This window comes from Mauremys reevesii, linkage group 8 (genome assembly GCF_016161935.1).
Source record: "Mauremys reevesii isolate NIE-2019 linkage group 8, ASM1616193v1, whole genome shotgun sequence".
NCBI lineage: Eukaryota > Metazoa > Chordata > Testudines > Geoemydidae > Mauremys > Mauremys reevesii.
The window spans coordinates 5934433-5962400 of record NC_052630.1 but is presented as its reverse complement, the minus strand read 5'-3'; the positions used below and the strand labels follow the sequence as shown (position 1 = coordinate 5962400).

The following is a 27968-nucleotide window of genomic DNA, read 5'->3' as shown; positions in this document are numbered from 1 at the left end:
AGGAGCGTCACCTCCACATCGAACAGAGCTTCCCTGGTGGAGCAGGGCTGGAATTTAAGAGTGCCAGAGGCAGTGATGGGAAGTGACATAGGGGGACGTGTAATGTCTTGGCTCCAGCGGAATCACAACAGCAAGATCAAATAAAAATACCACCACCAAACACGTCAGCACCAAAAGCTAACTTTAAAGCATGGAAAACACAAGAACAATACAATCACTGAGTAATAATAAAGCATGTAGCATTTTCAAACCTTTATTTTTAGAGGGGATTTTACATGATGGGTTGTTTTTAATTTGTGCGTTTTTTAAAAACTATTTATGCCCAATTATTCATAAATTCAAGCCCTGGGAATTTAAATTTTGCCATTCTGGATCTTCAGTGTCTATCCCACTCCCTTCTCCATCCTCCCTAACAGGAACTAAAATCCAGCACCCCAAACTTTCACCACCAATTGCTCCGCTAAACTTTGGAAAGCCCAATCTTCTAACGTCCTCTGGATACATCTTCCCTCACTTGCTGTCTGAAAATCAGGGAGTTAATCCTCTGGGATGGCTTTGCTCTACATTGAAAGATCTGAAGAACATGTTAGTAAGGAGTTTGGAAAAAAAATCAAGAGCGGATAAGAAGAGGGAGTAGCTATTTAGCACAGGAACAGGGCTGGTTATTGTAATGTTGTTGTCGAATCAGAGAGCAGAGAGGAATACACCGAAATGGATGAGTGAGCAGAGTATTCTAGTGGTATTCATTAGGCTACTAACAATAAGTTGTTGTCTCTTTTAGCACCGTTAATAAACGTTTAAATCTATATTAGCACCTTGTCCCCAGGGGAAAAAACAAAACAAAAAAGGTTTTAAAATAAAAGGAAACAGGAGGTAAAAAAAAGAGGAGGCAACAAAGAAGGAAGCTGCTGGCTTAGATCACGAGGTCCTTGTCAATGTCCTCTGCAAAAGGAAAGAGAGAAGAAGTTAACGCAAGTCTTCACTAACATTCAGACTGTGCTATATGTAACCCAGGCTAATGCCGTGTGGGTCTTTGTCCCCCTCTAGTGGTTACATCGCACAGAGACGTTAATGACTGCTACTGCCTTCAAGCTGTCAGACTCACCCCGCTTCTGACTCCTGGCATGTTGGATAAAGCGGCTGGGAAGGCAGGAGGAGGAAGAGTCCCCCAGCACAGGCATTGTGCCAGATCCCCTTTACAAGCTCTGGCACAGGTGTGCCGGGGGGCAGAGCTGGTCATGGAAGGGGCGTGTTGGGGGAGGGATCACAGCAGATAGCACAGGGGTGGGCAAACTTTTTGGCCTGAGTTTGCCTGAGGGCTGCATCCAGTTTCCAAAATTGTATGGAGGGCCGGTTAGGGGAGGCTGTGCCTCCCCAAACAGCCAGGTGTGGCCCGGCCCCCGCTCCCTATCCAACGCCTTCTGCTTCTCACCCCCTGATGGCCCCCCCGGGACTCCTGCCCCATCCAAGCTCTCTGCCCCCTGCCCCCTTACTGCGCTGCCTGGAGCACCGGTGGCTGGCGATGCTACAGCCTAGAGTGACCAGATGTCCTGATTTTATAGGGACAGTCCCAATTTCTGGGTCTTTTTCTTATATAGGCTCCTATTACCCCCTACCCCCGGCCCGATTTTTCACACTTGCTGTCTGGTCACCCTACTACAGCTGCGCCACCCAGAGCACCAGGAGCTCGCAGCCCCGCCGCCCAGAGCATTGCACCGGCAGCGGGGCGAGCTGAGGCTGAGGAGGGGGGGGGATAGCGGGGGGAGAGGGGCGGCTGAGGGCTAGCCTCCCAGGTCAGGAGCTCAGGGGCTGAGCAGAAGGGCCCCGTGGGCTGGATGTGGCCCGTGGGCCGTAGTTTGCCCACCTCTGATATAGCCCATGCTTAATGTAAAGCCACTTTAGCACCCTTCTCCTCTGGAGCTGTGAGTCCTGTGCTGTGAGTTCCCAGGATGGGTCCTTTAGCTCCTGTGGTAGAAGCCCCTCCTTTGAGACCCCAGGTTCCCAGGGATTCCCAGGTTCTGACTCCACTGCAGATGACCCAATCGGGAGAGTCATTCCACACCAGTTTGTTTTTGTGGGGGAGGCAGTGATCTGTTGGGTGTGGGCTAAGCTAAGCAATGACTCCCACAGGCAGATAGTCACTCAGCAATAATGACCTCTAGGCAAGGTTAAGGGGTGGTCACTCAGGCGCTCTCTGAAATAGCAATGGTCGTGTTTGTTGCCTCCGAAGCACTGCCACCTAATCTGATAGTCTTCACTCGCACACGCATTCTTTGGGGCCTGTTATTTGCTATGTATTTGTACAGCACCTTGCACAACTGGGCTCGGCCTTGAGGTGCTACCACAGTAGAAATGTTAAATCATAATAAACAAGGCCTGGGTTAGGAATGAATGACCCCACTCCCTTTAACGCTTACATTGAAGCCATGGGAGTTCGTTGTGCCGGGCATCATCAGCCTAATGAATCCTGCGCGGTTCAGGAGAGACGCGCCGTCCTTATTAAATAGGACGAGCGGTAATACGAACTAGATCCCTCGGTTCACATCTGCAGCGTTCACACGGGGCAGTTACGATGCAGCGCATTACCGTGGGCTGCAGTTCCCTCCCCTGTCGTCCGAACGGCAGGGCCGTGTCTAGACAAAAGCCCTAACGCTGACTCCAGAAGAGGCAGAGCTGGGCCAACGCTGAGCCCTTTTGAAAATCCCACCGCGGAGGAACCAATAGATTTTTTTTTTCCTGTCCCCATTGCCTAAGCTCCTAGGATACCCAGCCCTGTTTGCGGCCGGGGCAGAGGTCACCCTGTGTAGAGAGTGTTTTTTGACAAGCAGAGGCATTCATTCTATGCGTGCTGTTATTTATTTAGTGCCCAAAGGGTGCCCGCCGCTTTCCAGGGAAAGGACGCCCCTCACCAGACTTAGTTAATGGTGCACAAATCTCCCCCTGCCTTTGCTGCTGCTTCCTCTTTAGCCCTTGGCCAGCTGGGATCCCTGCGAGCTGTCTTAGGACCGGTCCCACCCTTCCCTGCGTCCTGCCCGCCCCTGCCTCTGCTGTCCCCAGCTAGCAGCGACTTACTCTCCTTGATGCCGAAGCAGCTGCCCCATTCCTCCAGGGCGATGTACTTGTCGTTGTCCAGGTCGCACTCTTCGAAGAAGCGGGTGGTGCAGTGCTCCATGGGGATGAGAGGCGCTCGGAGTGGGGCCAGCTCGGTGTGGGACAGGTACCTGCCAGGAGAGCCGAGATGGTCTGAGCCCAGGCCAGAGTCCCCCCCAACAATGCACCACGGCCTCTCTCTGCTGATGGGGTGGGGAGCGTCGCTGCCCCCGCCCGTCCCTGTGTGTGGCTGCTGGCACAGTGGGACTGCTGGGGAGGGGTGAGTGGAGGGGGGCGAGCAGTCTTCACAGGGGCATCCCACGGGGCTGCTGTCTCTGCTCAGACTGCTTCTCCCTCTTCCCACATCCCCTGTCCTCCCCTGGGCTCCTCGCCACGTCCTCCCACCCGAGAACGCCCTCTGGACCCGCTCCAGGGCCCAATGGAGTTCACGAGAGTCCTTCCATTGGCGTCAGTCTGCGCTGGGCAGTGGCTCATGCGGCTCACTCCCCGTCTCCTCCTTGGGGTCTGGCTAAGAGCAACGCCTCCCCTTGGAACCCGCCCAGCCGGTGTTCGGGGACCTGATTCCCTCGAGCACTCGCTGGCCACCTGAGCCGTCCAGCGCTGTCCCGACAGCAACTCAGAGACACGGGTGTTTCTCCTGTCACAGCCCAGCATGCCGGGGCACAGTAAAGGCAGACATGGAGCAAGGAGTTCAGAGGGTTAATGCTGGCTAACAAAGCTCCCCCTCTGCTCCATGTATTTATAGAGCCTTGTCATCCTCATCTTCACGGCAGGGCTTGGCATCCTTTTCCTTGCACAGCCCGTTCCTTCCTGCTAGCCTGCCCGAGCTGTGATCCATCGCCATCTGGATCTGAGCCAGGCCTCTCCCCGGCAAAGCTCTGCTAATTGAGCCTTGAATACCTCAACCAGGCCAGTCCTGAGCCCCATAGCCCGGCTTGGCTACTTCACTGCAACCCTAACCTACCCCTGTCCTTCCCGCTCCTGGGCTCCTCTGGAGCACAAAACACCTGCACTCGTGTGCCGTGGGTCTGGGATGTGCACAGACGCTCAGGGGCTGGGATAAAACTGAGAAACTCATTGCACTTGTGACCTGATCTGAGTGTGAGCCCAGCAAGCCGGCAGAAAAAGGCCAGGGAATCGACCCCTGGCCCCGGCTGGGAGGGGAGTTCCGTACCCATCAATGGGATGCTGGTCCAGCTGGCCGAATTGCCAGTGCACGGGGAAGATGTACATGTTGTAGTTCTTCTCAAAGTCCCGGGCCAGCAGCTCCACCGTGTGCTCGCCGGCTTCCAGGCGCTTCTCGTTCTCATGGATCTTCTTCACCTGTTAAAGCAGAGACCTTGTGAAGCTGCCTGGTGGCTGCGGCTGGGAGCCTGCCTCCTGGACAGAGCTGCTGGGGGGGTGGTCACTGTCAGAGGAGGACAAAGAGGCTGGCCGGGCAGGGGGTTGCTCTAGGAAGACGGAGTGCTGACGAGCAAGAGAATTACTAGTGCGTGTGTGAATGGGGGGGAGGGGTTTGAATTGCTCACTAGGGTGGACTTTGTGTGCATCCACCAGCCTGCAATGAAGCTGGGATTCAGGGGTGCACCAGCGTGTGCTGGCTGGAATCCACCTTGACACTAGCGTGTGCAGAACTGGGCTGTGTGTGCGCAGAGCGGGGCTCCCTGCAGGCACCAGGGCACACGGGATTGGGTCACCGTGGGCACCGGGGCGGGCTCCCCACATGGCCACTCACCTTGAGCTTCTGCTTCTCCGTCAGCAGGTTGTTGTCCTCGTCCCGCTCGTACAGGGTGACCAGCACGTTCTTGAGCCAGTCGCGCATGCGCAGGGGGAACTCGGTCAGCTCTGTGTCCAGGCAAGGAGGAATGTCTGGAACCCAAGCACAGAGCCATCAGCGCGGTGCCCGGCCCGGGCCTCTCCCCTGTGGAGCCCTGCCCAGCTTCCCGAGTGGGACCGGAACCTTCCCTCAGCTGCGGTCGGCATCGGTGCTCGGAGCAGAGCTGCTCCCACCCTGCCTCTTGGAGCAGGACGCCCATTCAAGACAAAACGTCGCCTCCTCTGCCCGTGAGCCGCTGGGAGGGGCTTCACCTCGGCTCTGCTGTTTGCTGCGGCCTGTTACAGTTTATGTACCCGGGTGTTTTGCTGCTGGGTTCGTGGTTGAATTTCTTCCCCCTGCAGCAGCACCTCTGTCTTGGGCACACCCCACCTCCCTCAGGGCTGCTGGGACCAAACCTTCCATGGAGCCCCACTGCCGGCAGCCCATGAATGATCCAGCCGTGGGGGCAGAAGGGGAAGTCTCCTCTAATTCCACCACGAATCTCTGGGCTCTGTGCAAAAACCACCAGGGGAAAATCCTATTGCAGGAGTTCAGACTAGATGACCATAGCAGTCCCCTCTGGCCTTAACTTAGGAATCCATAAACCTGGTGGCTCTGTGCCTCCCACGGTCAAGCTAGCATGAGCCTGCATTCTGTTTGCAGCTAAACCCCATCCCTTCCCGCCTTGCTTCCCATCCTGCCATTAGAAAAGTTGCCTGGGGCTTTGGTTTATTCACTGGAGCTTTCTACTGCCGCTACTATGAGATGCTGTGAGGGAGTCTGCTGCCTGCAGGGGACAAAGACACCGAGGGAAGCAAAACAGGCCAGCCGCTGTGTTGACCAAGCTTGTTTTGGAAAGAGCAAACCACCGATTTATTGGCAAGCTGCAGACACCTGGGCCGGGGAGGAATGGGAGAGGCGGTAGGAAAACTCTTTATATTTAAAAACAATTCTACAGTTCTTCTTGATCAGCCCCCTGCTACCAGGGATGTCTTCCTGAATGTCTTCTCCTGCTTGAGGGGTCTGCCAGCTCCTGCCACTTATTTCGCACCCACAGTCCAAACCCTCGGTCTGTTCCCTGCCAACTGATTGCTGTGGAATTTATTCTGTCGCCCACAGAGGATTAAGGATGATCGAGTAGGGAATGAGCAGCAGGAGCAGATGAAAAGCTGACGGCGTACAGATTCCATTCTCCTGCAGTGGTCCCTTATGGCTAAAGAACATGCAGATAAATGTAGAGAATTGATCATCTGACATCTGGGTTTGTTGCTAAAGAGATTCAGCATCCCTCCATCAGGTGTCAATGGCCCTAGGTGGTTTCCAGTGTCCTTAAATGCCCGTGAGTTTAGCACCTGGCTCCTGTGCAAAACGGCAGGTCCCTACATGCAGCCCATGTGGGCTGCTGGTTCTCTGGGCACCAGATCCTCACTTTGAAACTCCCACTATCAGCAGGTGGCTGGTGCTGCTCCTAGAAACCCCAGCAAATGCAAATCAAGGTGCTTTCCGATACAGGCCTGTACGTGAAGGGTCTCTGTATGGAGCAGTGTGTGATGAGCAGCTGTCTACAAGCCTTCCCACCCCGCCCCCTGAATAACACCAGCTGCAAGAAATCCAGCAGCACACGGCTTAAGAGAGAAGCACTGGATAAAATACAGAGGCCTCATTGTCACCTGGAGTTCTCTGCTGAATCATACTCCTGAGCGGCCTCCTGTGCTCTGCTATTTGCTGTCTAGCGCTGAGACACCCTGACCACAATAAGGCCATTATGCAAGGGATTGCTCGGGAGAGGTGGGCAGGGCAGGTCTGGACAGATCCTGGCTTTGCATCTGAAGTGGGCATTCCAGGATGAAACAATCTGCTCCTGTCAGGCCGCCCGTGTTCCAGAAGTGCTGAGCCAGCAAAACGCTTAGCAGTGGGGCTTGTCTAGTGATTGCAATTCCCTCTGCCCTGGCAGCTCCAGTGAGTCTGCAGGCCGCCTTCCCTTTGCATTACATAGTCCCTAGGGCTGGCTGCACTGGTGGTGGGGTCTGGGTACGTGGGCCGGTCACGGGCCAGGCTTGGACGGCGGGTGGGACCAAATGGAGAGCACCAGCCTGCAGGGTACGTCGCACTGTTGTCAGCGCCTGTTGCACGGGCTTCTGAGATCAGAGGCTGGGGAGACACGGTGCTGCCCGTGATTGATCCCAGTGGCCTTTCCAAGGATAGATCAGCCGTAGGAAAAAGCACCACCCTTAAGGCCAAATTCTGGCCGTTTCCCTGGGAGGAACACTGGCGCCAGGCTGTAGTGGCCACACAAAGGTACCTCAAGCTCTTGTACCTGTGCTGGGCAGAGGCAGGGGGCCCAGTCCAATGACACTTATTGCTGCTTCAGAAATGAGTAGCAGAGTCCTGGTCACATCCCCAGCCTGGCTGGTGCTCCGCTTTGGGGCCAGGGAGTGCCACAGGCTGGCGGAATCCTACCTGGGTCCAGGGCGGGTGCCCGGGGGGGCTGAGGGTCCCAGCACGCTCTCCTTAACTCTCCTGCAGGAGCAGCCAGACAGTACTGGGCAGGGAAGGTGCTGATGGCTAGGCTGTCACGGTGGTGGAGCTGGACGCGGGTACCCATTTAGCCTCAGGAAGCGCTGCAGGAACGTACGTTCTCCTGGCAGTCCCTGTCTGCTTTTACACTGAGAACTGGGGAGAACTTCCTGACCGCAGCCCATTCAGTGGGGCAAGCCCCATCAGGGCCCTAGGGGACAGGGCATGTGCTATCTCATTAAAAGGCAGGATCAGGAACCCCTGGCATGAACAGATGATTGGCCCCCATCAGCCCTGACTGCGGGACCACTCCCCTTAAATGGTTACCTCCTCTCCCAGCTCATGGGTTCTAGTGGTGGGACAGGGAAGGGTCTTTCCTGCAGCCCCTTTGCCCTTTCAGGATTTGATTAGAAGGCGGCAGCTGATCCCTGGCCTGCGTGTGCCTGACACCGGGAGCCTATACTCCAGCACCATGGATGAGCTGCAGGGTTGCAAGCCAGACAGTGGAGATAACTGGTTGCTGAGCAGCGGGTAGATGTGTCGTAGACACCTGTTAGGAGCTATGCGGGGGCCGGTCTGCCTCCTTGCCGGTGCAAACTCACATTTGCAGGGCCCGATGTAGTCCAGGTGGAGCTTGTGTCCCTTCTTGGTGCCCTCCAGGGTGCACTTGGTGGCAAAGAAGTGGCAGGAGGAGTCATAGGTCTTGTTGTCAGTGCCACACACCTGTGGGGAAGGGGAACAGAACATCAGAGAGGCTCCCGGCGAGTCAGCCTGGCAAACTCTTGCTCTGACGACTTCCCTACAGGAACGAGAGCGAGGCAACGAACTTATTTCAGATGGGCCACCAGACTGGGGATTACTGACCAGGGCCAGATCCAAACCTGGGACCCAGGGGGACAACTCCATTTCCTATGCTCAGTCTCCTAAGCCATTCAGGGCCGCGGACTGGTCACCATGGCAGCAGCTCGGCTTCCCCCACCCTTGTCCTCCTTAATAGCGCTTCATTTCTCTGCTCACCTTCTCGAACAGGCCAACGCTGGGTGGGCAGGTGGAGGGGTCTTGGCACACACACATAGGGGTGTTGTTGTCGTCCACCTCACAGATTTTGCCGTGCTTGCAGTGATGGTTCTGGCAGGGATCTGAAAGAGGGCGGGAAAGCAAAGCTGGATCTGAGCCCAATCCCCCATCAGGAGGAAGGGGCAGATGTCTCTGGTCCCTGGGCTGGGATGCTGCAGAGCAGGGTGGGGAGTGGGCAGGCGGGGAGTCACTTACTCTCAGCGACGATCTCCTCCACATCCTCGGTGGGCTCCTCGAACTCCCCCACCTCCACCTGGACGGGATTGACTCCGACAGGCTCCTGGAAGACAGGAGATCAGCTCAGCCGTAGCTGTATTCTGATTGGCCAATGGGATACAGCGCATGGTCACTATGGCCAGAATTAGCACGAAAACTCAGGGAGTGACCAGATTTGCAGTTCTGGGTGCTGAGCTCACTGGGAAATCTGACCATGTGCCATTTAGCAGGTCCCACTGACAGAGGGCGGGAGGGGTTCCACACCAAGGCCGAAGCCTGGACAGATGATTTACGGCTGGGGATGGGACACTAGATGGGGAGGGCTCTGAGTGACTACAGAGAATTCTTTCCCAGGTGTCTGGCGGCTGGGTCTTGCCCACATGCTCAGGGTCTATCTGAAAGAGGAGACTACGGGGGGATATGATAGAGGTCTATAAAATCATGAGCGATGTGGAGAAAGTGAATAAGGAAAAGTTATTTATTTGGTCCCATAATACAAAAACTAGGGGCCACCAAATGAAATTAATAGGCAGCAGGTTTAAAACAAATAAAAGGAAGTTCTTCTTCACACAGCGCACAGTCAACTTGTGGAACTCCTTGCCTGAGGAGGTTGTGAAGGCCAGGACTATAACAGGGTTTAAAAGAGAACTGGATAAATTCATGGAGGTTAAGTCCATTAATGGCTATTAGCCAGGATGGGTAAGGAATGGTGTCCCTAGCCTCTGTTTGTCAGAGGGTGGAGATGGATGGCAGGAGAGAGATCACTTGATCATTGCCTGTTAGGTTCACTCCCTCTGGGGCACCTGGCATTGGCCGCTGTCGGCAGACAGGATACTGGGCTAGATGGACCTTTGGTCTTACCCAGTACGGCCGTTCTTATGTGCTTATGATTGCCAGTGGGCAAACTACGGCCCGTGGGCTGGATCCAGCCCACCAGCCATTTTAATCTAGTCTTCGAGCTCCCGCTGGGGAGCTGGGTCTGGGGCTTGCCCTGCTCTGGCACTCCAGCTGGGGAGCAGGGTCGGGGGCCGCTCCATGTGGCTCCTGGAAGCAGCAACATTGCTCCCCTCCGGCTCCTACACATAGGGGCAGCCAAGGGGCTGCACTCTGCATGCTGCCCTCTCCCCAAGTGCCGCCCCCAAAGCTCCCATTGGCCATTGGTTCCTGGCCAATGGGAGCTGCAGGGGTGGTGCCTGGGGACGGGGCAGCGAGCAGAGCTGCCTGGCCGCACCTCCACACAGAAGCCAGAGAAGGGACATGCTGCTGCTTCTGGGAGCTGCTTGAGGTAAGCACTGCTCAGAGCCGGCACCCCCTGAGCCTCTCCCCATGCCTCAACCCCCTGCCCCAGCCCTGATCCCCCTCCCGCCCTCTGAACCCCTTGGTCCCAGCCCAAAGTACCCTCCTACACCCCAAACCCTTCATCCCCAGCCGGAGCCTGCACCCCCCTGCACCCCACCCCTCTGCCGCAGCCCAGAGCCCCTTCTGCACCCTGAACTCCTCATTTCTGGCCCCACCCCGGAGCCCACCCCTGCTTTAAACCATGCTTTGAGCACGTCAGTAACTCAGCCAGAGGTTAGGGGTCTGTGAGAGGAGCGGGTGGGTGGGGTTCTGTGGTCTGCAATATGCAGGAGGTCAGACTAGATGATCATGATAGTCAATTCTGGCCTTAAAGTCTCTGAGTCCAGGAGCAACTGGGGGAACTCTTCATGTGCTGCTCATACGCCACAAACCCAACAATAGACTCTCAGGGTGGTTTCCTCTCATGGCATATCACAGCACAAGAGAGGCGGAGCCAGTGCCCTGCACAAGCAAAGCAAAAGAGAGCTGAAAGGTGGGTGACCTCATGTCCTGTGCCAGGTCTGGAATTTATAAGCCAGGGTAGTCGATAGCTCTCAGCAGAGGTCAGCGTGGAAAGGACCCATTTCCTGCCTTCAGGGGGTTGGACGGCTTTGCCCTTGCAGCCCAGCCAATCCAAAATGGGCCCTGAGAAGACGTGACCTTCTGGGTCAAGTGTATGTATGTCCAGTGAAGACCCTGTGGGAGTGGGAGCAGTGGTGCTGGGACAGGAGGAAAGTGGGCGGAGAGGTGTACAAGAGAGAGGCAATGCTGTGTCATTTCATACCATGGTTGTAGGATCCTCCACTACTTCAATCTCGTCCGGCAGGGCTTCCTGCTGGAAAGGAGGAAGAAGGGGGAAAGTGCTGTCAGAAACGTGACCTCCCCTACATCTCACATCTCCTGCCCCACGGCCCCCTTTGCACAGCCAAACCCAGATCCTCGTGCAGACCGGTCAGCATCCTCAGGAAGGGGAGCCCTGCCAGCTGGGGAAGCTATGAAACGGTGATACCTTTTGTCTCTGTTCCCTGCACTTTTGCACTTCTACACGCTCTGCCTGTATGCAGAGAGGGCAGATGTTTGGTACTCAGAGCTGTGCCCGGCCCTTGTTTGCGTTGTCAATGCACAGCCTCACCAGAGCCAAGTGGCACCTCTCCTGATGGAGAGAGGCAGCCATTCCCGCATCGTTGACATGGGGGGCAGCCGTTTCTCACTCCTTGCTGAGCTGCAGGAATTCTTGAGCTCTGGGTTAGTGTAATACAAATGTCGTGTGTAGTCTGGCAGGGGCACGTCGTGCCCAGTCGGCAGAGGATGAGTGGGGGTCTGTGTCAGAGCTGTGCCAGATAAGAGTTTGGCTTGAAGAAAAGCCTCCCCACTCTGCTGCCCTCCACGCAGCTCCAGCCCCACTCTCCAACGCAGAACAAGGATACTCATCCCAAAGGGTCCCTGCCTGGAAGAGGCATTTGGCGGCGTCAGTGAGGCCGAGTCCCCTCCCACACAATTATTAATTACTGTTATTATGTATTAATTCCTTGCATTGCAATAAGAGCCCTGGTCACAGAGCAGGATCCCATTGTGCTAGGCACTGCACAGATGACCAGAAAGAGGGTCCCTGCCCCACAGAGCTTGCAATCTCAGCTAACTATTCACTTCTTCTCACTCAACGCTCTGGCAGCAGCTCCCTGCTGGCAATGCCTCACCACATGCACTCCCCCCACCCAGTGGCAGAGTGCCAGTTTGTGGAGAGCCTGCGCTTGCAGGCCAATGGGCTAATAACATTCGTGCCTCCCAGCGTGGGGAGGAGAGAGGGGCACCTCCCTGGGCAGCTTCTCTTGGATCTTTGCTTTACTAGTGGAGACCTTCTTAAAATCTGCCCTACCTCTGACTTCACAAGGGGCAACAGGTTTCTCCAAGGGCCACTCTTGGAGCACAGCTGGGGCTAGATGCCCCAGTGGACTGGGTTACTGAATCTGAACTAATGTCTTAGGAGTTATGCCTGGCTGAGGACGTTCCAGCTCCTTTGACTCACAGTCCGACTGTGCTGGAATTTCAGGTGCCCTCCCTCCCGTGTGGCTCCTGGGATCCAAAGTGGTACTGTTCGGAGCAGATCCTGATGGAACGCGCGTCGGTCTTCTGTTCCCTTAACCCCTTCACCAGTTGTCAGATGGCCCATAGCCATTTCTGGTTATCCAGGAGGAGCATTTTCTCTCCCTTCCCAGCTATACCTGGTTATTTCATCCAGAATCAAAGGGGTTAATGTCCGTGCATTCCTACTTTTTGGCCTAGGCCCTGATTTGGGCTGCACCCCCTGTGAAATCTTCTGGCTCTGGGGCATGAGTTTGTGCAGGGGCTTAGAAGGCACATAATCAGTAAGTGCACCATTCCCGAGGGATTCTGGTCTGTCCTCTCATTGGCTTTGGTTCATGACTTCATTCTAAACCTCCAGCAAAATGGCTCCATGGCTTCCTCCCCTGTGCAAGGGTATAGAGGGAGCCAGGAAAGCATTTCACAGGAAGCAGTAGATAAAGATCGGGCGGTGACCATCGCACTGCAAGGATGTGGGTGATGGTTGAAGATCAGTTAGGATCTCAAACCTATGGAAAAATGGGCCGTGAGGTTTACATTAGCTCCACCAACTGTGGAAAAGGGAGTCACAGTGGGGCAATTGCAGTGAGGGTCCATTCAGTGCCACGATGCAGGAGACAGAAGAGGGAGCTCTATAAAAAAACCCACCCAATACAGGATGTGCCTTGACATTTAATGGGGAGGTGTAAGTTAACAACCTTCTACCGGTGGCAGTGCCCCCAGTGAGAGCCCCTGTGCAGGAACGGCCCATTCTGGGAAGGGAAGCTGGTAGGATGAGGATCAGGCACAATACTTACAGGTGCTGCCAGCGCCTTGCCAGCTAGGCAGATAAGGAAGAAGATCCAGGCCCGCATCTTTCAATGAAGCCTGGACAAATGGGAAAGAAAAAGAACAAGGGTTGGACGTTAGTATTACAGAGTGAAGCTTTATCACCTGCAGAATTCACTGCATGAGGGCATCTGGGTCACTGATTCCCCAGGCTGGGTCTGGAGAGAGCTTGGATGGAAGGTGGAAAAGGCCTTCGTGAACTAGGAGTCCTCCTAATAACCATGATTTCATGTCTGCAGTGTTTTTCATCCAAGGATCTCAAAGCACTTTACAATTATACAATGGCCAATTACATTCATGGGGAAACAATTTTTTTTTTAAATATTCCTGCAAAAAAAATGTTGGCTTTTGGCTGAAAAATTGAAATCGAAAACTGTCTTCAGTGGGTAAAAAAAATGGTTTTTGAACATTGAAATTTTTATGGAAAAAATGTGGTTGGGTTTTTGGTTTCTATTTTTTTCCTTGAAACATCAGAAAATTGCAATCAGAATGAAAATCTTCAGCAAATATTTATTTTGGGCAAAAAGTTGTTTTTCATTGAAAAAGATTAGACCAGCTCTAGGTATAGCATATAAAACTTCACACAGCATCATATATTGTTCCATTCAGAGAAGAGAAATTGGGGAACAAAGGAGGAAGAATAAGTCAGAGTGCGACAGAATGAGAGAGGGAGAAAGAGAACACTCCAGAATGAAGCTCTAGCCTGTTGTGAACCCTATAAAACTTTTCCAGAAGTTTTAGAAGTTTCAGGAAGTCCCAGAATTCTCTAAGTTCTTCTCTCTCTACAAGTCATTAGGCCTCAAACCTACCCCGAAGATGTCTACCTTCAAGATTGCAGTAGTGCCCTTTATCTTAAAAGACAAACGAATCAATCTTGACTGCCTGCATGTTTCAATGTAGGCAAACTGATGTCCACCCTTTCTCCTATAAAAGATATTGGAGGACTTACCGTATCTGCGTCTCTCTTCCAAGAGGGCTCAGGGGACATCAGCCTGGGACTCAGTCTTTGTGCGTGTATCTCAGATAAGTTCATGAAGGCTCCCCGTTATTTTCCAGGGACCCACCATTGCTCACTCCCAGGGCTTGTCTACACAGGGAGGGTGAATTTGAAGCGCGCTAGTTGCTCTGTACTCCCAGGATAGGCGCTCTCCCTGCACACTAGAGCCCCCTCAGGTGGGTTAGCTTACTACACTTCCAAAGCGCACTAAGCTAATGCGCACAAAGGAGCTCGTAGTGCACCGGAGGAGTGTCCCACAAGGAGTCAGTCTGGATTAGCGAGCACGCACCAGCTACTGCAGGCTTTTCCCCCCGTATAGCCAAGCCCTTAGCCCCCTCGGTGGGCTCCCGAGGCACTTTCTGCGCTCCATGCACCAGCACAAGCTGACTCCCAGAATGAAGTGACTGCCAAAAATGCAGGGACTCCAATATCCTGGCTGTGAAAGTCCCCTGCACTATCGACAGGAGAAGCTGAGCCCAGAGCAGGGCTGGAATTCAGCAGCTGAGGACAATGGCAGGGCATTCTCTGCTCTGGCCCTGTCTGCATTAGCAGCCAAACCATCGCCACCCTGTTTGAAAAGACCCTGGGCTGGGGCATCACCCAGATCATTTTCTTGTTGTACACAGAGCCTTGGTGTTTGCCGAGCATGGCTGCCGGGGTGTGAGCGGAGGCAGCTCACCCAGGCCCTGCATTCCCAGAGGGCTGAGATCTTTGTGACCGCTCTCAACTCTTTATCTTCTGCTGTTACATTGAGGCCTGCAACCCGCCTGGCCTCACCCTGCTGAGTACCTGTCCCAGGCCTTAGACAAACAAACCGAGGGAAACCAGGAGACTGATCCTCAGACTGTTAGAGCAGGGACTGCAGCAGGGCAGGCTACCCCCTCCCCCCACGCTGCCCTGCCCATGGGCCTCAAAACTGACTCAGTGAGACTTCGAGAGGACTCTGTGTTGTGTCCCGCGCCGGGGGGGCTTGACACCAGCTTTGCACCCTGCAGATGCTGGGCTGCTCCAGGGACCAGAGTGGTGTAAGTTGGAGCAGCCTGGACTGCCAATGGGCCTTCATGCCACCCAGAATGTCCACAGTGCTCCATGCTATGGCCGTGCCCCCTCCTCCGCTCACCCTGCCGCTCCCAGCCCATTTCTTCACTGGGGCTTGCACTGGGGACAATGCGGGGCTGCCCATGGCGACCCTACGCAATGCTTGCTCTGGGGGACGTCTCCCCAGGCTGCTTGCAGGCGCTTTGCTGCCCCTATCCACAGCTGGAACGGACAGAGCACAGGGGCAGGAGTAGGAGGCAGAATCCTGACCCTCCTCCCTAGGGCTGAGAGGGGAGAGCAGGGTCTCAGGCCTGTTCAGTGCTTGGCTTCTCCGCAGGGCCTGCCAATAGGAGGCCAGTTAGTGCCTGCTGCAGTGAGTCTTGTTTTAAATCCATCCAAAGCAGGAGTGGCAGCTGGTGAAATCAATCGATCCTTGTTTCACCCCTCTGCTTCCTGTGTGGAGGGATCAAACCCCTCTGAGTGCTGAAAGGAGAGAGTGGAAAGGAGAGGCTGGGTGCTTAATATGCAGGCAGAGTCCTCGCGTTTGGTGGTGGGACGGAGCAACAGTGCGAGCGGAAGTTCCTGTCGCCACCTCCCGCTCGTGAAAGCAAAAAACCCAGCGTTTGTCCCGCGCCCTCCAAATCGCTTTCCTCCTGGCTCCCCATCCACCTGTCTCTGCTGGCACATGTCGAGGCTGTGACGCTCTGAAAGAGAGCTCCCCTCCAGTAACGGGCAGAGAATTACCCAGAATAAAAGTTCCCAAGCTGGTTCTCAGCCCTTGTCTACATTGGTGCCCACCATCACTTCGGCAAATCCGCTAGAAACCCCCATTTGCACTGCTGCAACCTAACCCTGCCTGCAACAGGGATACACTGCACCAATGCAAACCCCGGCTAAGGGGAACTCGTTTACATGTGGGGATTGGAATGGTGTGTCTGAACCAGTGGCCATCAGTGGCTGTAACTGGAGCTAATCCCCATGGTAAGTGAGAGGCGAACAAGTCCTGTGTTTTAGGAGGGGACAATCAAGAGTCCTTCTCAATGTCTGTCTGTCTTCTAGCAGCTCGGGGATGATGGCTCCTGCGTAGCCCTGCCCTGCCAAAAAGCTAACGGCCGAAGACCCCTCTAAGCAAGGCTGGCTTAACTCAGATAGAGTCTATTGCTCTTTTCTTGCCTAAAACAAAGTTGGAGCATCTGCCTTTCCTAAAAAAGAGGAGATGGGAGCTCACAGAATTACACTGAGCTGTGCCTTCGTTGCCCAGAAAGGCACTCTCTGCTATGGCTCACTGCTTAGCTAAATGTAGCTGCACGACTATTTAATTCACCAATGCGTTACTCCAGCCGGGATCACTTCACTATTCCATTGGCCGAAGAAGAATGTCCTATAAATTTGCAATGCACAAAATTATATCTCACCTATCCACAGACCGGCCTGTTTTCATGCTCTTTAAAATGCAGGACGTTTTAGCCACAGGTATATTGAAATCTATTTAAAATAGCATGCAGGCCTGTAGCGTAAGTGGGAAGACTGGCTGACCGTGTAATATTTCACAATTTACAGACCGTTACATATTTTACACAGATGTGACAGAGGTATGTGTATACTCCCCACCTGGGATACAAGAGCGCAGTGGTAACGTGGATTTCGGTGGGTCTGGAAGGTATACTGCACAGTAGCCAATGGATATAGCACAGCAGCTGACATTTCGGTATCCGAGGCTCTTGTGCTGAGAAGCAAGCGGTGGGGGGAATCTATTTCCTGTAGCTTGGCTGCTGCTTAGTGCATACAGGGTCCTCCCTCCACCCCCATCCTCCTGTTCTGTACACCAAGTCCCTTCCTCTCTCCTTTATTTGCTCTGGAGGCTGCTGAAAGCTCTCCCCGTCGCTGCCAAGACCTGAAGCTGAGGTCACTAGTTCTTCCCCTTTTGATGGGCATTTTGGGTGGAAAAGTACAGCCGATTCTGGCTGTTTCCTCCATCGCCGCCGTCCCCTGGCTTGTGAGGGCTTTTCTTGTGTGTCTCCTAACAGGGGCTGTTTGGCTTGGAAGTTGCCTTTTGCTTCATTTCTGTCTCAGGCATGGAAACTTCACCGTGCTCAGCAAAGAGGAAGGGGGAGTTGAATGGGGAGAATGAGCTTGTGTTAAAAAAGTGCAGCCCCCCAAACCAACCTGGATCGCATGTAGATCATGTCCCCCTCTCTAAACCCGGACAACAACAGGGGATTGTGCTGAGCTGAGGTTTCTGAATCAGATGCTCACTAGAAGCCAGGAGACGCTCTGAGGTCCCACTGTTGTGTTTGGAGGAAGGGGGAACTTGAATAAATTCTCCAGGCAAACAAGCACGGCATAGATGTCTCGCACCAGAGGCAGGAAAACAAGTTTATTTAAAAAACAAAATTAAAATAAACTCGCATAAACCCCCAGCCTTCAAGAGGAGCTGCACTGAGACTTTGCCCTGAGGACTTTTCAGGGTCTGGAAGACCCGAGCTCCTGTGCAATGTGATGAATGGCCCTTCCTAAATGATGAGTGGGATGGATCACTTGATGATTCCCTGTTCTGTTCATTCCCTCTGAAGCACCTGGCATTGATCACTGTCAGAAGACAGGATACTGGGCTAGATGGACCTTTGGTCTGAATATTGCCATTCTTATGTGGTAATATAGCCCCTCGGCAGCAGTTCAGTGGCTCTGCACTCCAAGGTTTTCCACCACGGTGTGAGTCATGGAGGATACTTTCCCAGTTTCTCTACCTACCATGGAGAGGAAAGGAGCAGCACAATCTTCTTTGCAGGCTCTCAGGGTAACTATTCATCCCGCCACGTCCAATGCATGTTCCTGTCTCCAGTAAATTCCGCACTGGGTTTCAGCGGATGGGGATGCTGAGACTGTGACCAGACTCTGAGGACAGGTCAAGGTGAGGATGACTTGAAAGCCCTCATGAGATGAGAAAGGATCTTCTGAAAAAGCCTGTGGGGCATCCCAGGAGCTCAGTGACCTGGGCTACCATGGGAGACCTGACAGGAATCCCTTGCTCTGAGCCAGCCCTGGTTGGAAGTGCCTTGAAGCAGCAGAGGGAGAGAGAGCCTCACGGTGCTCTGCATTCACCTCTCTGCAGTATTTGGAATTGGCATTTCTGAGCTCTGCACTTGCACTTCGCTCTCCTCAGCCCTTAGGACCGGGCATTAGAGGCAGAGGTGAAGGGATGTAGCACAGGGATACTTTGGAGGGGATAAAACAGGGCTGCTGTGGAGATCTAGCGTTTTGAAGGCTCCGTTCCCGCCCAACCCACAAGGAACGAATGAAGAAAATGAAGCTGATCAAACAGCATCACACATAGGAACAGCCTGGGTCAGACCAATGGTCTGTCTAGCCCAGTATTCTCTCTCTGACAGTGTTTCAGGGGAAAACACCGACAACCAGGACCCCTCCTCTCTTCCCAGCATTGCTGCTGACCTCCAGGTGGGTCTGGGAAGAAGATGGTATCACCTCCTGTGAATTTCAGTGGCTGAGCCACACACAGCACTTACCCAGAATCACCAGGCCTCTGTTGCTCATGAACAAGGCCGGCTTCCTGGCAGCCATGGTCATGACTTGCTGAGTTGCTCATCCAGAACAGCTGGCACCATTCCTACTGAACCAGCTAGGCTACATTTGAATGTCATCATAGAATCATAGACTACCAGGATTGGAAGGGACCTCAGGATGTCATCTAGTCCAACCCTCTGCTCAAAGCAGGACCAATCCCCAGCTAAATCATCCCAGCCAGGGCTTTGTCAAGCGAGGCTTTAAGGAAGGAGATTCCACCTCACCCCCCCACAGGTAACCCATTCCAGTGCTTTACCACCCTCCTAGGGAAAAAGTTTTTCCTAATATCCAACCTAAACCTCCCCCACTGCAACTTGAGACCATTACTCCTTGTTCTGTCATCTGGTACCACTGAGAACAGTCTAGATCCATCCTCTTTGGAACCCCCTTTCAGGTAGTTGAAAGCAGCTATCAAATCCCCCCTCATTCTTCTCTTCTGCAGACTAAACAATCCAGGTTCCCTCAGCCTCTCCTCATAAGTCACGTGCTCCAGCCCCCTAATCATTTTTGTTGCCCTCCGCTGGACTCTTTCCAATTTTTCTACATCCTTCTTGTAGTGTGGGGCCCAAAACTGGACACAGTATCCAGATGAGGCCTCACCAATGCCGAATAGAGGGGAATGATCACGTCCCTTGATCTACTGGTGATGCCCCTAATGTTGCTGAAGTCTGGGTCTAAACAAGCCCGACTGGCTAATTGACAAGGTGTTGGGGCAGCCAAAGCTAAAAATGGCAGCAGCCCCTGGATGAATTTATCCCCTGAATCTTGTCACAAACCTGCATTTTGTTGTTACTGTTTATGGTGTTTATTACGGTGGTGAACCGAGAATGGGGCCACGTTGCGCTGGGTTCAAACCCAGCACAGCTGAGATTCCAGGAGCCTGAGTCCGTGCTCTGACTCTCAGGAGGTGCAGTCCAGGAGTGGCAGAGGGAGAAGAGAGGGGCAATGATGGCCAATGGCTACGTTTGCACCTCCCTCGGGCTGGGCTGCTCCTGGATCAGCCAGGGCTATTCTAATTCACAGCAGCTCTGCCGTGCATGGCGGCCTATAATCTGCTCTGCAGCTGAGAATAGCCAAGCTCTGGACATGCTCCCCCCACTTTCCATGGCACACTTCCTCTCGTCCCTGGCCATGCCCCGATGGGAGCTGCACAGCAGGGCCACCTCTGTTGGCCTTATGCTGCCCCTGTGCTGGGGGGGGGAACTCCCCTGCAGTTCAAATCCCCTCTACTCCACAAGGTGGCATAAAGGTTTGGGGGAACCGGGGAAGAGGCAGAATCTGTCCCATTGTCTTTCAATTTGTCCACAAATTTACTGCTGCCTTCGTGTTGGGGATCAGAAATGTCTGTCGTCTGCCTGTCTGCCTTTCTCAAGTGGCTATTACTACAATGTCTAGGCGCTCTGCATTATCATCTTGCGGCAGCCCCGTATTGTCTCCCCCCTTGGCCTGGTTTCACTCTTTCTCTGCTCAGCTGGGCCCATTTGGCCTCCCCAGGACTAGCACCTCCCCTCATCCTCATGTCTAACAGATCCTGCCGGTCTCCTGACCCTCACCACCCCTCTTTGCTGCTGCCACTGCTCCCTAGACTTCATTCTCCTGCATGCTTGAATTTCGCCATCCATCTGCCACAGTCCTGGCCCCACAGGGCTGCACATTCCAGATACTTCCCTTTATTTACAGAAAGGCAGTGTGGTCTAGGGATCCAAGAGACCTGCCTGCTATTCCTAGCCCTGCCATTAACCTACTGTGTGACCTTGGGCAAGTCAATTCACCACTCTGTGCCTCAGTTTCCCCTCCCACCCCTACCCGCTGTGGGGCAGACTGTTTTATTCTGTGTCTACACAATGCCTAGTGAAATGGGGTCCTTGATCTCAGTTATCATAATATAAAGAATAATACACTTGTGCTATTGATGCCGGATTTTTTTTTTATTGTGAGGGTTTTATTTTACCAGCAAGAGCTGTGCATAAACCAGGATTTTGCTAGTGAAATATCATCACTGTTAAACTCTGAGTATGAGCCCTAGCTCCTACCCTCGGATACCTTACACTAATGAGGAACTAGGCATAGATCCCACTTGTTCATCTAAAAAGACAGTCCTATATTCCTCCCTGGGAATGTTACTTTAGGAACCTAAGGGGATCAGGACTTGCTCTGCTAAACTCAGGCAATGCTGACTGCTCTGTATCCGCTCAACCAAACCTTTAACATAACTCATCAGGACTAGCCATGAGCCTGTGTCCTCATCTTTCCTAACTTGAATCACAGCTGCCACGTTTCACTCCTGAGGTGGCTGCACTTTGCTGGTTGGCAGAGTGATTCCAATAGATACAATGCATAAAATCAGGTTGTTAAACATATAAAGCACTTTGGGTCAAATTTACCCCTCTCTAACACAAGGCCTAAACAACACCTGGGTCCCACTTAAACCCTTTGAGAAAGCCATTTGGATAGGAGTCACCATGTAAAGATACGATCATCATTAGCTTAGCTCTCTCCTGAACCAATCACCTTTCTTTCGCCCCTGTTTGAAATCTATGCATACTGCAAATAAAGTTGGAAGAGCACAAGAGTTTAGAGGGACAAGGCTTCCACTAAGGGCAACGTTGTCTTGGTGTGAGGTCACAGAATTCACCACCAGATGTGGGAACTCTTCGGAGGCTGGCCTCTACCTCGTTGGTGTGTTTTTGTTAGCTCATAACAGAGGCTAGCAAAGAAGTTGCCAGGCTCTTTATCATCTGTTCTGTCTAACAGACCCTCAAACTGGAGGCCTCGGACATCTGCAGGCACTGGGCCAGCAAAAGCGGTTTGGTGATGGAAGGGTAGAGTCTCATGGTGAGGAACAAAAATAAATCCACATATCACTTCAAATTAGGCTCAAACCGGCAACTCCTTTACTGCTTTGAAGCTGCTCAGTTTTTCAGTTCTATGTTATGTTTTAGTTCCTTTGGTTTGTTGATTTTAAAATAATCAAAAAGCTTCCCCCTCTCCCTCCCCCATTACATCCTGAAATACGGGGTAGATTCTACACTGCATTTATTTTATATTGTTTCATTGTTGTCGGACAAACTCATTTTGCACTGAGTTCTCTTCAGAAGCAAGTGACCCTGAGGAGACAGAACCCAAGTATCTCTTGCCCTCTCTGTGGATGTTCCCCTGGAGGACGAGAAGGAACATCTGGGGGCGGGACAGCTGGACAGCTTTTCCAGAGGGGAGCCATTTGGAAGCTATGACGTAGTCCATGCGGCAGACGCCCTGCCTAGGCCAAGGTTACATAAGTCCCATAGGATGCCACGTTTAGTTCTGGGTGGGGGGAGGAGAACGGTGCTGCTCAGCCTATAAGACGACTCCCCCTGGAGTCCAGTTCAAGATATGCAGACAGGACAGAAAATCCCAACCTTCCTCCAGCCTGAATCAGTTCCTCTATGTGATGCACCAGTTTAGTGCTTTGAATAACATCTCTCAGTGCCTGCCCCTGCTCCATGGACAGTCCATGGGAGTTTTGGCATAGAGCTCAGTGGGAGCTGGAGCTGGCATTTGGTGAGTCTGGAATTGATCATCTGGCTGGGTTCCTTGACCTGGGGCAACCCCCCCCCCCACACACACACACACTCCACTCACAGAACAGTCTGAGTGCAGGCTGGGGTTACAAGAACAGCATTGCCATCTGTGAGCAGGTCTCCAGCTCATAGCTCAGGATCCCAGGTGAGCTGCTAGGGACTAGGGAGGTTGTTGGTTAATGTATGGTTTGATGGTACCATTTTTTGCAAACTGGATGATCAATACATTTTAGAAGTAACTGCAGTTCAATTCCATCTGCTGAAACAGCTAAGAAACAGATGAATGTAAAGATATATATCTCCATTCTCTGCTAGTGATGTCCTTCAGGAGTCTAGGCAAACCTATCGCTATTATAGCATATACTGCTGTTGTGGCTGGGAGGAGAGAGTGTGGTCTAGTGGTTAGAGCAGGCTAGGTTAGTCAGGTGATATGGGTTTCCTTTCTGACTCTGAGCCAGATTAGCTTTGTGATTTTGGGCAAAATCACGTTAGCCGCTCCCTGCCTCAGTTTCCTCTCTGTAAAATGGTGATAATAATACTCACCTCCCTTTCTCAAGCTCTTTAGGGTCAGCATATGAAAGGTGCAAGATATCACTGATTGTGTGTTACTAATATTGCATTAGTATTTGTTAGTGATCAAAGGCTCTGCAGCGTCTATAATAAATTGCAGCTCCTCAGATCAAATAAAAGGGGATGAAGAGACCAGTGAAAAAAGGCCAGTCTATTGAAGTATAGCCATATCCCAAGCACGTCAAGATACAGGAGGAAAACAACCATTACATAAACATAATGGGAGCACTGTGAACCCACTGTGGTAGCAGAGCCCGAGCCATGCAAACAAGGCTCTTTTCAATTTGACTTAACAGATCGGTTCTGGGATAAAACCAGGGTTAGACTGTCGCTGGTTTGCCAGTAGTTTTGATCAGGTCCCTGTTCAGATCCCATGCCACCTACACCAGCCAGCCCAGCTGTTCCACTTGGGGCTGTCAGCGCTCAGCACCAAATCTCAAGAGAGAAGAAGCAGGAAATTGGGTTGGATGGAAGCCGGGATGGTTCCCAACACCTGCAGAAACTCACTTCAACTTACCAACACACTCACCCCTGCGCTACACTTAGAGCTAGGGGGAAAGGCGGCAGCTACGTCCTCAGATTAAGGCTGACGAACGGCTTGTCCATAAACAAAAAGATTGTTCTGCTATAGGGATTCCAGAATAGTTAAAGCAGTACAAACCCTCGAGTGTGGATGCTGGAATACTGGGATAATGGTGCTTTAAAAGGCATCGCTTATTCCTCTTTCCTTACAGGAATAAGGTGGAACCGTATAAGCACCTTTATCCTGATGTAACTTTGTCCACATGAGAGGTTGTGCTGATTTAACCAGTTCAGTAGAAAATCGCACCCCCTTGTGGGAATAGTTAAATTGATCCCAAAACGGTGTAGACCAGGCCTAGGCTATCAGTCAGGTGGAATTAATAGCCACTCAGTTTAGCCATGGCTCTGGTAATTGAGCCAGCTGTGTCACTGCCACACATAACGTGACTTGTTAATTTCTCTTGAAGCAGGATTGAAGAGAGGGTTTGAAAGCAGCCCGGGTCAGAGAGGACTTTCCATGGACCTTGGCAGTTGGACTGTAGAGTGCTCTCAGGAGGCTCACAACATCATGCAGGATCGAGCCCTCTGTGAGCAACCTCTCTGACTCGGTTGCTTCAGGAGGTAGATGCGATCCGTCTCTCAAGCTCTGACACCTCTAGGGCCAGATAGATGGGTTTAGCTTGGGAGAGGCGGAGCCGACTTCAAAGGGAGAAGAGAGTCGTCCTGTTGAATTGCAAATATTTAGCGCTAACACATTTTTATGGGCTGGGTTCCTCCACCCCCTACTCACCATGAGCAGTACTTTCCTCCACTGTTCATTTCAGCAGGACTCCCTGTGGAGCCGGGCACTACCCAGCGTGAGTAAGGGGGCAGAATTGGGCTCTATTTTCTGATCCATTTCTTGGACTAAGCTACCCGATATAAGGAAACAAAGTAATGTTGAATCCTTCCCATTGAATTACTGCCCTCTGCCTGGGACACAGTCCCCCGATGAGGCAGAAAATACTCTCATCCGCTTGGCCCAGACTCCTGTCCTCATTCAGACCAAATGCAGCATTACTAGGCTGGCGGTGTCATTCACTTCAGAATAAGGAGATTTCAGTGCCTATTCCAAAAATACCCAGGTCCTGTTGCCTCCTTAGGCGTTAGAATGAACCAGCTCGCACACGCTTGCAGGCGAAGACTAGAAAGGAGGAAGGGGAGAGATGAAGAGATGGCCTATTAAAGCCTTTTGGATGCTGCACAGAGACACCCTTGGACTTTGCTGCTTCCAGATAGGGTGACCAGAAAGCAAATGTGAAAAATCGGGATGGGGCATTGGAGTGGGGGGTAATAGGAGCCTATATAAGAAAAAGACCCCAAAATTGGGACTGTTCCGATTTTGGTCACCCCACTTCTACAGGTTGCAAAGGCTCAGAAGAACATTCCTCCAAGGTCCCTCTGAACATCCCCTCCCTGCCTTCAGCAGCTTGTCTGAGCGATAAAGGCTCTACATCCTGGCTCCAGCAGAGGACCCTGCAAGGGTTTCCATGGGAGCCAGCATTCCAGTGGGGGTGAGTCATGCCAGAGGAGAGGTTCTGCAGGAGGTGGGGCTTGCAAAAAAGTTTGAAAAGTTGGTCCTCCTCTTTCTCTCCTTCCTCCCCCCCGCCCCATCTCCTGCCTCTGCCTATGTGGCAGACAATGCTTTGTTTTAACTGTTTCACAGAACACTGCAGCCATTTACTTCCATTTAAAGCTATTCCCACCCAGCCCCCCATCTCTTCCACCCTTCCAGGAGAACAATCTGTTGCAGTTTTCAGTCTGTTCCTTTAGGTTTGTTTGGTTTTTTTTCCGGGTGTTTTAACTTGATAATAAAGCCAAAATACTCAAATTCAAATTCACTAGAAGATCCTGCCCTTCAGTCTGAATGGGAATTTAGTCACCATCCAGCTGAATTTTCTTTTCTTTGCGGTAATAATGTGTCCATGCTTCTGAAACAAAGTTTTTCTTCTGGGTTGTGGGGGAGGCAGTTGGACTGCTGAGGCAGCTGCTGCCTTTAAAGGAAACAAGTGGTTTGTTCTTTTGAACAAACATAAATAACGGGAGTGTCTGATCCTTATTTTTAATGCCTCTCAACTGTGCTTTTTAAAAAAAAAAAAAACACCCAAATTCTGTTTTCTTTCCTGCGATCCCTCTCCTTTACAATTTAGCTAGAATTAAACAAAACTATTAGAGGGATAGGAAGAACCTGACATAATTTCAAAAGCTGCTTGGAAGAAAAAGAATGAATAGAATATCTTTCTTTGAAGGAAAAAGAAAAAAGAAGTGAATGTGGTAAAAAGAGTTCAGGGGAACAAAATCTGCAAAACGTTGTTTTTCCAAACGCACGGGACACCAAGGTATCAAATGACAGTATGCCGCCCCAGGACTTAATTAATTGGCGCTGATTTATAACTAAATCTGATTCTCAGTGCAATAAATGTGACATGCCTGCAAGCTGGTAATTCACCTCTCTCTAAAGAAATAAATAAACAAACAGATATCTATTTATAGCAACTGAAAAACAAAAGAAAGGAACAAGGATAAACTGAACCAGCTCAGAAAAGACTGCAAACTCATATACAGTATTTCTGATCACATAACAGTTAACACTGTTAATCTGCAACTGAAAGGTAAAAAGGTTTTCAGCTCTGGAGGAGAAAGAATTCAGTGAGTTTTAGATAGATAGATAGATAGATAGATAGATAGATAAAGCATTGGTTTATCAACAGAACCAAGTATGCCCCCTCTATCTAGGAATAAGGGGCAGAACTTTCTGTACCGCTAACAGTTCAGATTCCTGTATTAGATGCTTTGCAGGAATTGATCAGATTAGCAATAATGAAGTGATGAGAAATAATTGCAATAGAGAAAGGACAGGGAGAAGGGTTTTGTGCCATACCTCGCAGACAGGGCAGTAGAGATGAGAAAACTTCAGGCTCTCTGAAGGTCTGAAGGAATCTGAACGGTTTAGAACCAGGCAAGAGGAAACCGTTCAGTGCACTGGGCAGGGTTTCTGTCTCCCTCTCTCCTCCTCCTCCTCTATGTTTTCCAATTCTGTCTCTTGCTCTGCTTCACTTTCTCTCGGGTGGGCTGTCCTAACTCTCCCTCTCCCCTGCTTCCTCCCAAAATGTATTCTGAGTCCACAGCCTAAATTCAAACCATAAGACCAGAGCAATCAGAGGAAAATGGGGCTGTTAGAGGATTCCCAGGGATGCCCATTTTCAGCTGAGCCATCGCCTGCAGTGTTGCAATGAGTTTGCCAGTTCTCTGGGGGCAGGCACTGTGTCTATGCCTAGGTTTGTGTAGTGCACAGGACAGTGGGGCCCTCATGCCCCTTGCAGCGCCTATGTTCTGCCACCAAACAAATATTAAAAACTGTTAGTAAAAACATTCCAGTTTGGATCAGTTTGATGGCTTAGTCCATCCTTTGGGATACCTAACGGGATAGAACATGAGGCTTTCTGAGTGCTTGGACGATGTTGTCTGTTCTTGTGGCCAGTTCTCTGAAAACAGCTGCTCAACATGCAGTGGCAGTCAGAAAAGTGAACGTTAGGAACCACTAGGAAAGGGATAGGTAATAAGAAAATATCATAATGCTACTATATAAATCCATGGTACGTCCACACCTTGAATGCTGCATGCAGTGCTGGTCACCCCATCTCAAAAAATGATATATTCGAATTGGGAAAGTACAGAGAAGGACGACAAAAACAATTAGGGAGATGGAATAGCTTCTATATGAGGAGAGATTAAAAAGACTGGGAAAAGAGGCAACTAAGAGGGGCAATGATAGAAGTCTATACATGAATGGTGTGGCGAAAGTGAATAAGGGAGTGTTATTTACCCCTTCACATAACACAAGAACCAGGGGTCACCCAATGAAATGAATAGGCAGCGGGTTTAAAACAAACAGAAGGAAGTACTACTTCACACAGCTCAGCGAACCTGTGGAACTTGTTGCCTGGGGATGTTGCAAAGGCCAAAAGTATAACTGGGTTCAAAAAAAGAATAAGATAAGTTCATGGAGGATCGGTCCATCAATGACTGTTGGCCAGGGTGGGTGTGGGTGTCCCTAAATCTCTGACTACTAGAAGATGGGACTGGACAACAGGGGATGGATCACTTGATAAATGCCCCATTCTGTTCACTCTGCCTGAAGCATCTGGCACCGGCCACTGTTGGGAGACAGGGCACTGGGCTAGGTGGACCATTGGTCTGACACAGCGTGGCCGTTCTTATTAACTCTGCTGTTATCGTTACTACCGAGAGTCTATGGGGGGGAAGGAGGAGTGAGACCTTTAATCCCAGAGCTCCTGCAGGGTAATCCCTGGACATCTCATATACTTTGTACCACTAGATAAATACTTAATATGTAACCGCAGCCCCTAACATGTCAATGTTGACTTCATCTACATCTTCCTTGGACACCTCCCATTGGATCAGCTCAACCCATGTTTACTGGACAAACCACACAGGTTTGTATCCTGTAAATTACCAGGCAGTTAAATTCTATGGCATCTCCAGGCTCCATTCTGTATTTTGACCCTTCAGCTTATAACTCAGGACCAGCAGTAACTCACAAGCAAGGGCAAATTGACATGTCCAGTATAAAGAGGGGCTTCTCCCTCTCAATGTCAGACCACTGGCACTTTCCTCAGTGTGGACAGACTCCTTAGTTCAACTCCTCTTTCCC

At 51.7% G+C, this 27968-nt stretch overlaps 1 protein-coding gene across 2 annotated transcripts; it reads right to left on the bottom strand.

Moving 5' to 3' along the window:
* Positions 1 to 164: 164 nt before the first annotated feature.
* On the bottom strand, positions 165 to 26329 carry SPARC (secreted protein acidic and cysteine rich). Of its 2 annotated transcripts, none has more exons than XM_039485729.1 (10): positions 26175 to 26329; positions 12955 to 13024; positions 10860 to 10907; positions 8717 to 8801; positions 8462 to 8583; positions 8047 to 8167; positions 4847 to 4980; positions 4286 to 4434; positions 3073 to 3221; positions 165 to 942 (listed from the first exon to the last, which is right to left on the bottom strand). In XM_039485729.1, the coding sequence occupies exons 2-10, from the start codon at positions 13009 to 13011 to the stop codon at positions 914 to 916; spliced, it is 894 nt and encodes a 297-aa protein (XP_039341663.1). In that variant the 5' UTR covers positions 13012 to 13024; positions 26175 to 26329; the 3' UTR covers positions 165 to 913. The 2 variants fall into 2 exon arrangements, with proteins under 2 accessions (XP_039341663.1, XP_039341662.1); XM_039485728.1 differs by having other exon boundaries at positions 10860 to 10910; positions 26175 to 26328.
* Between the last annotated feature and the right edge of the window lie 1639 nt (positions 26330 to 27968).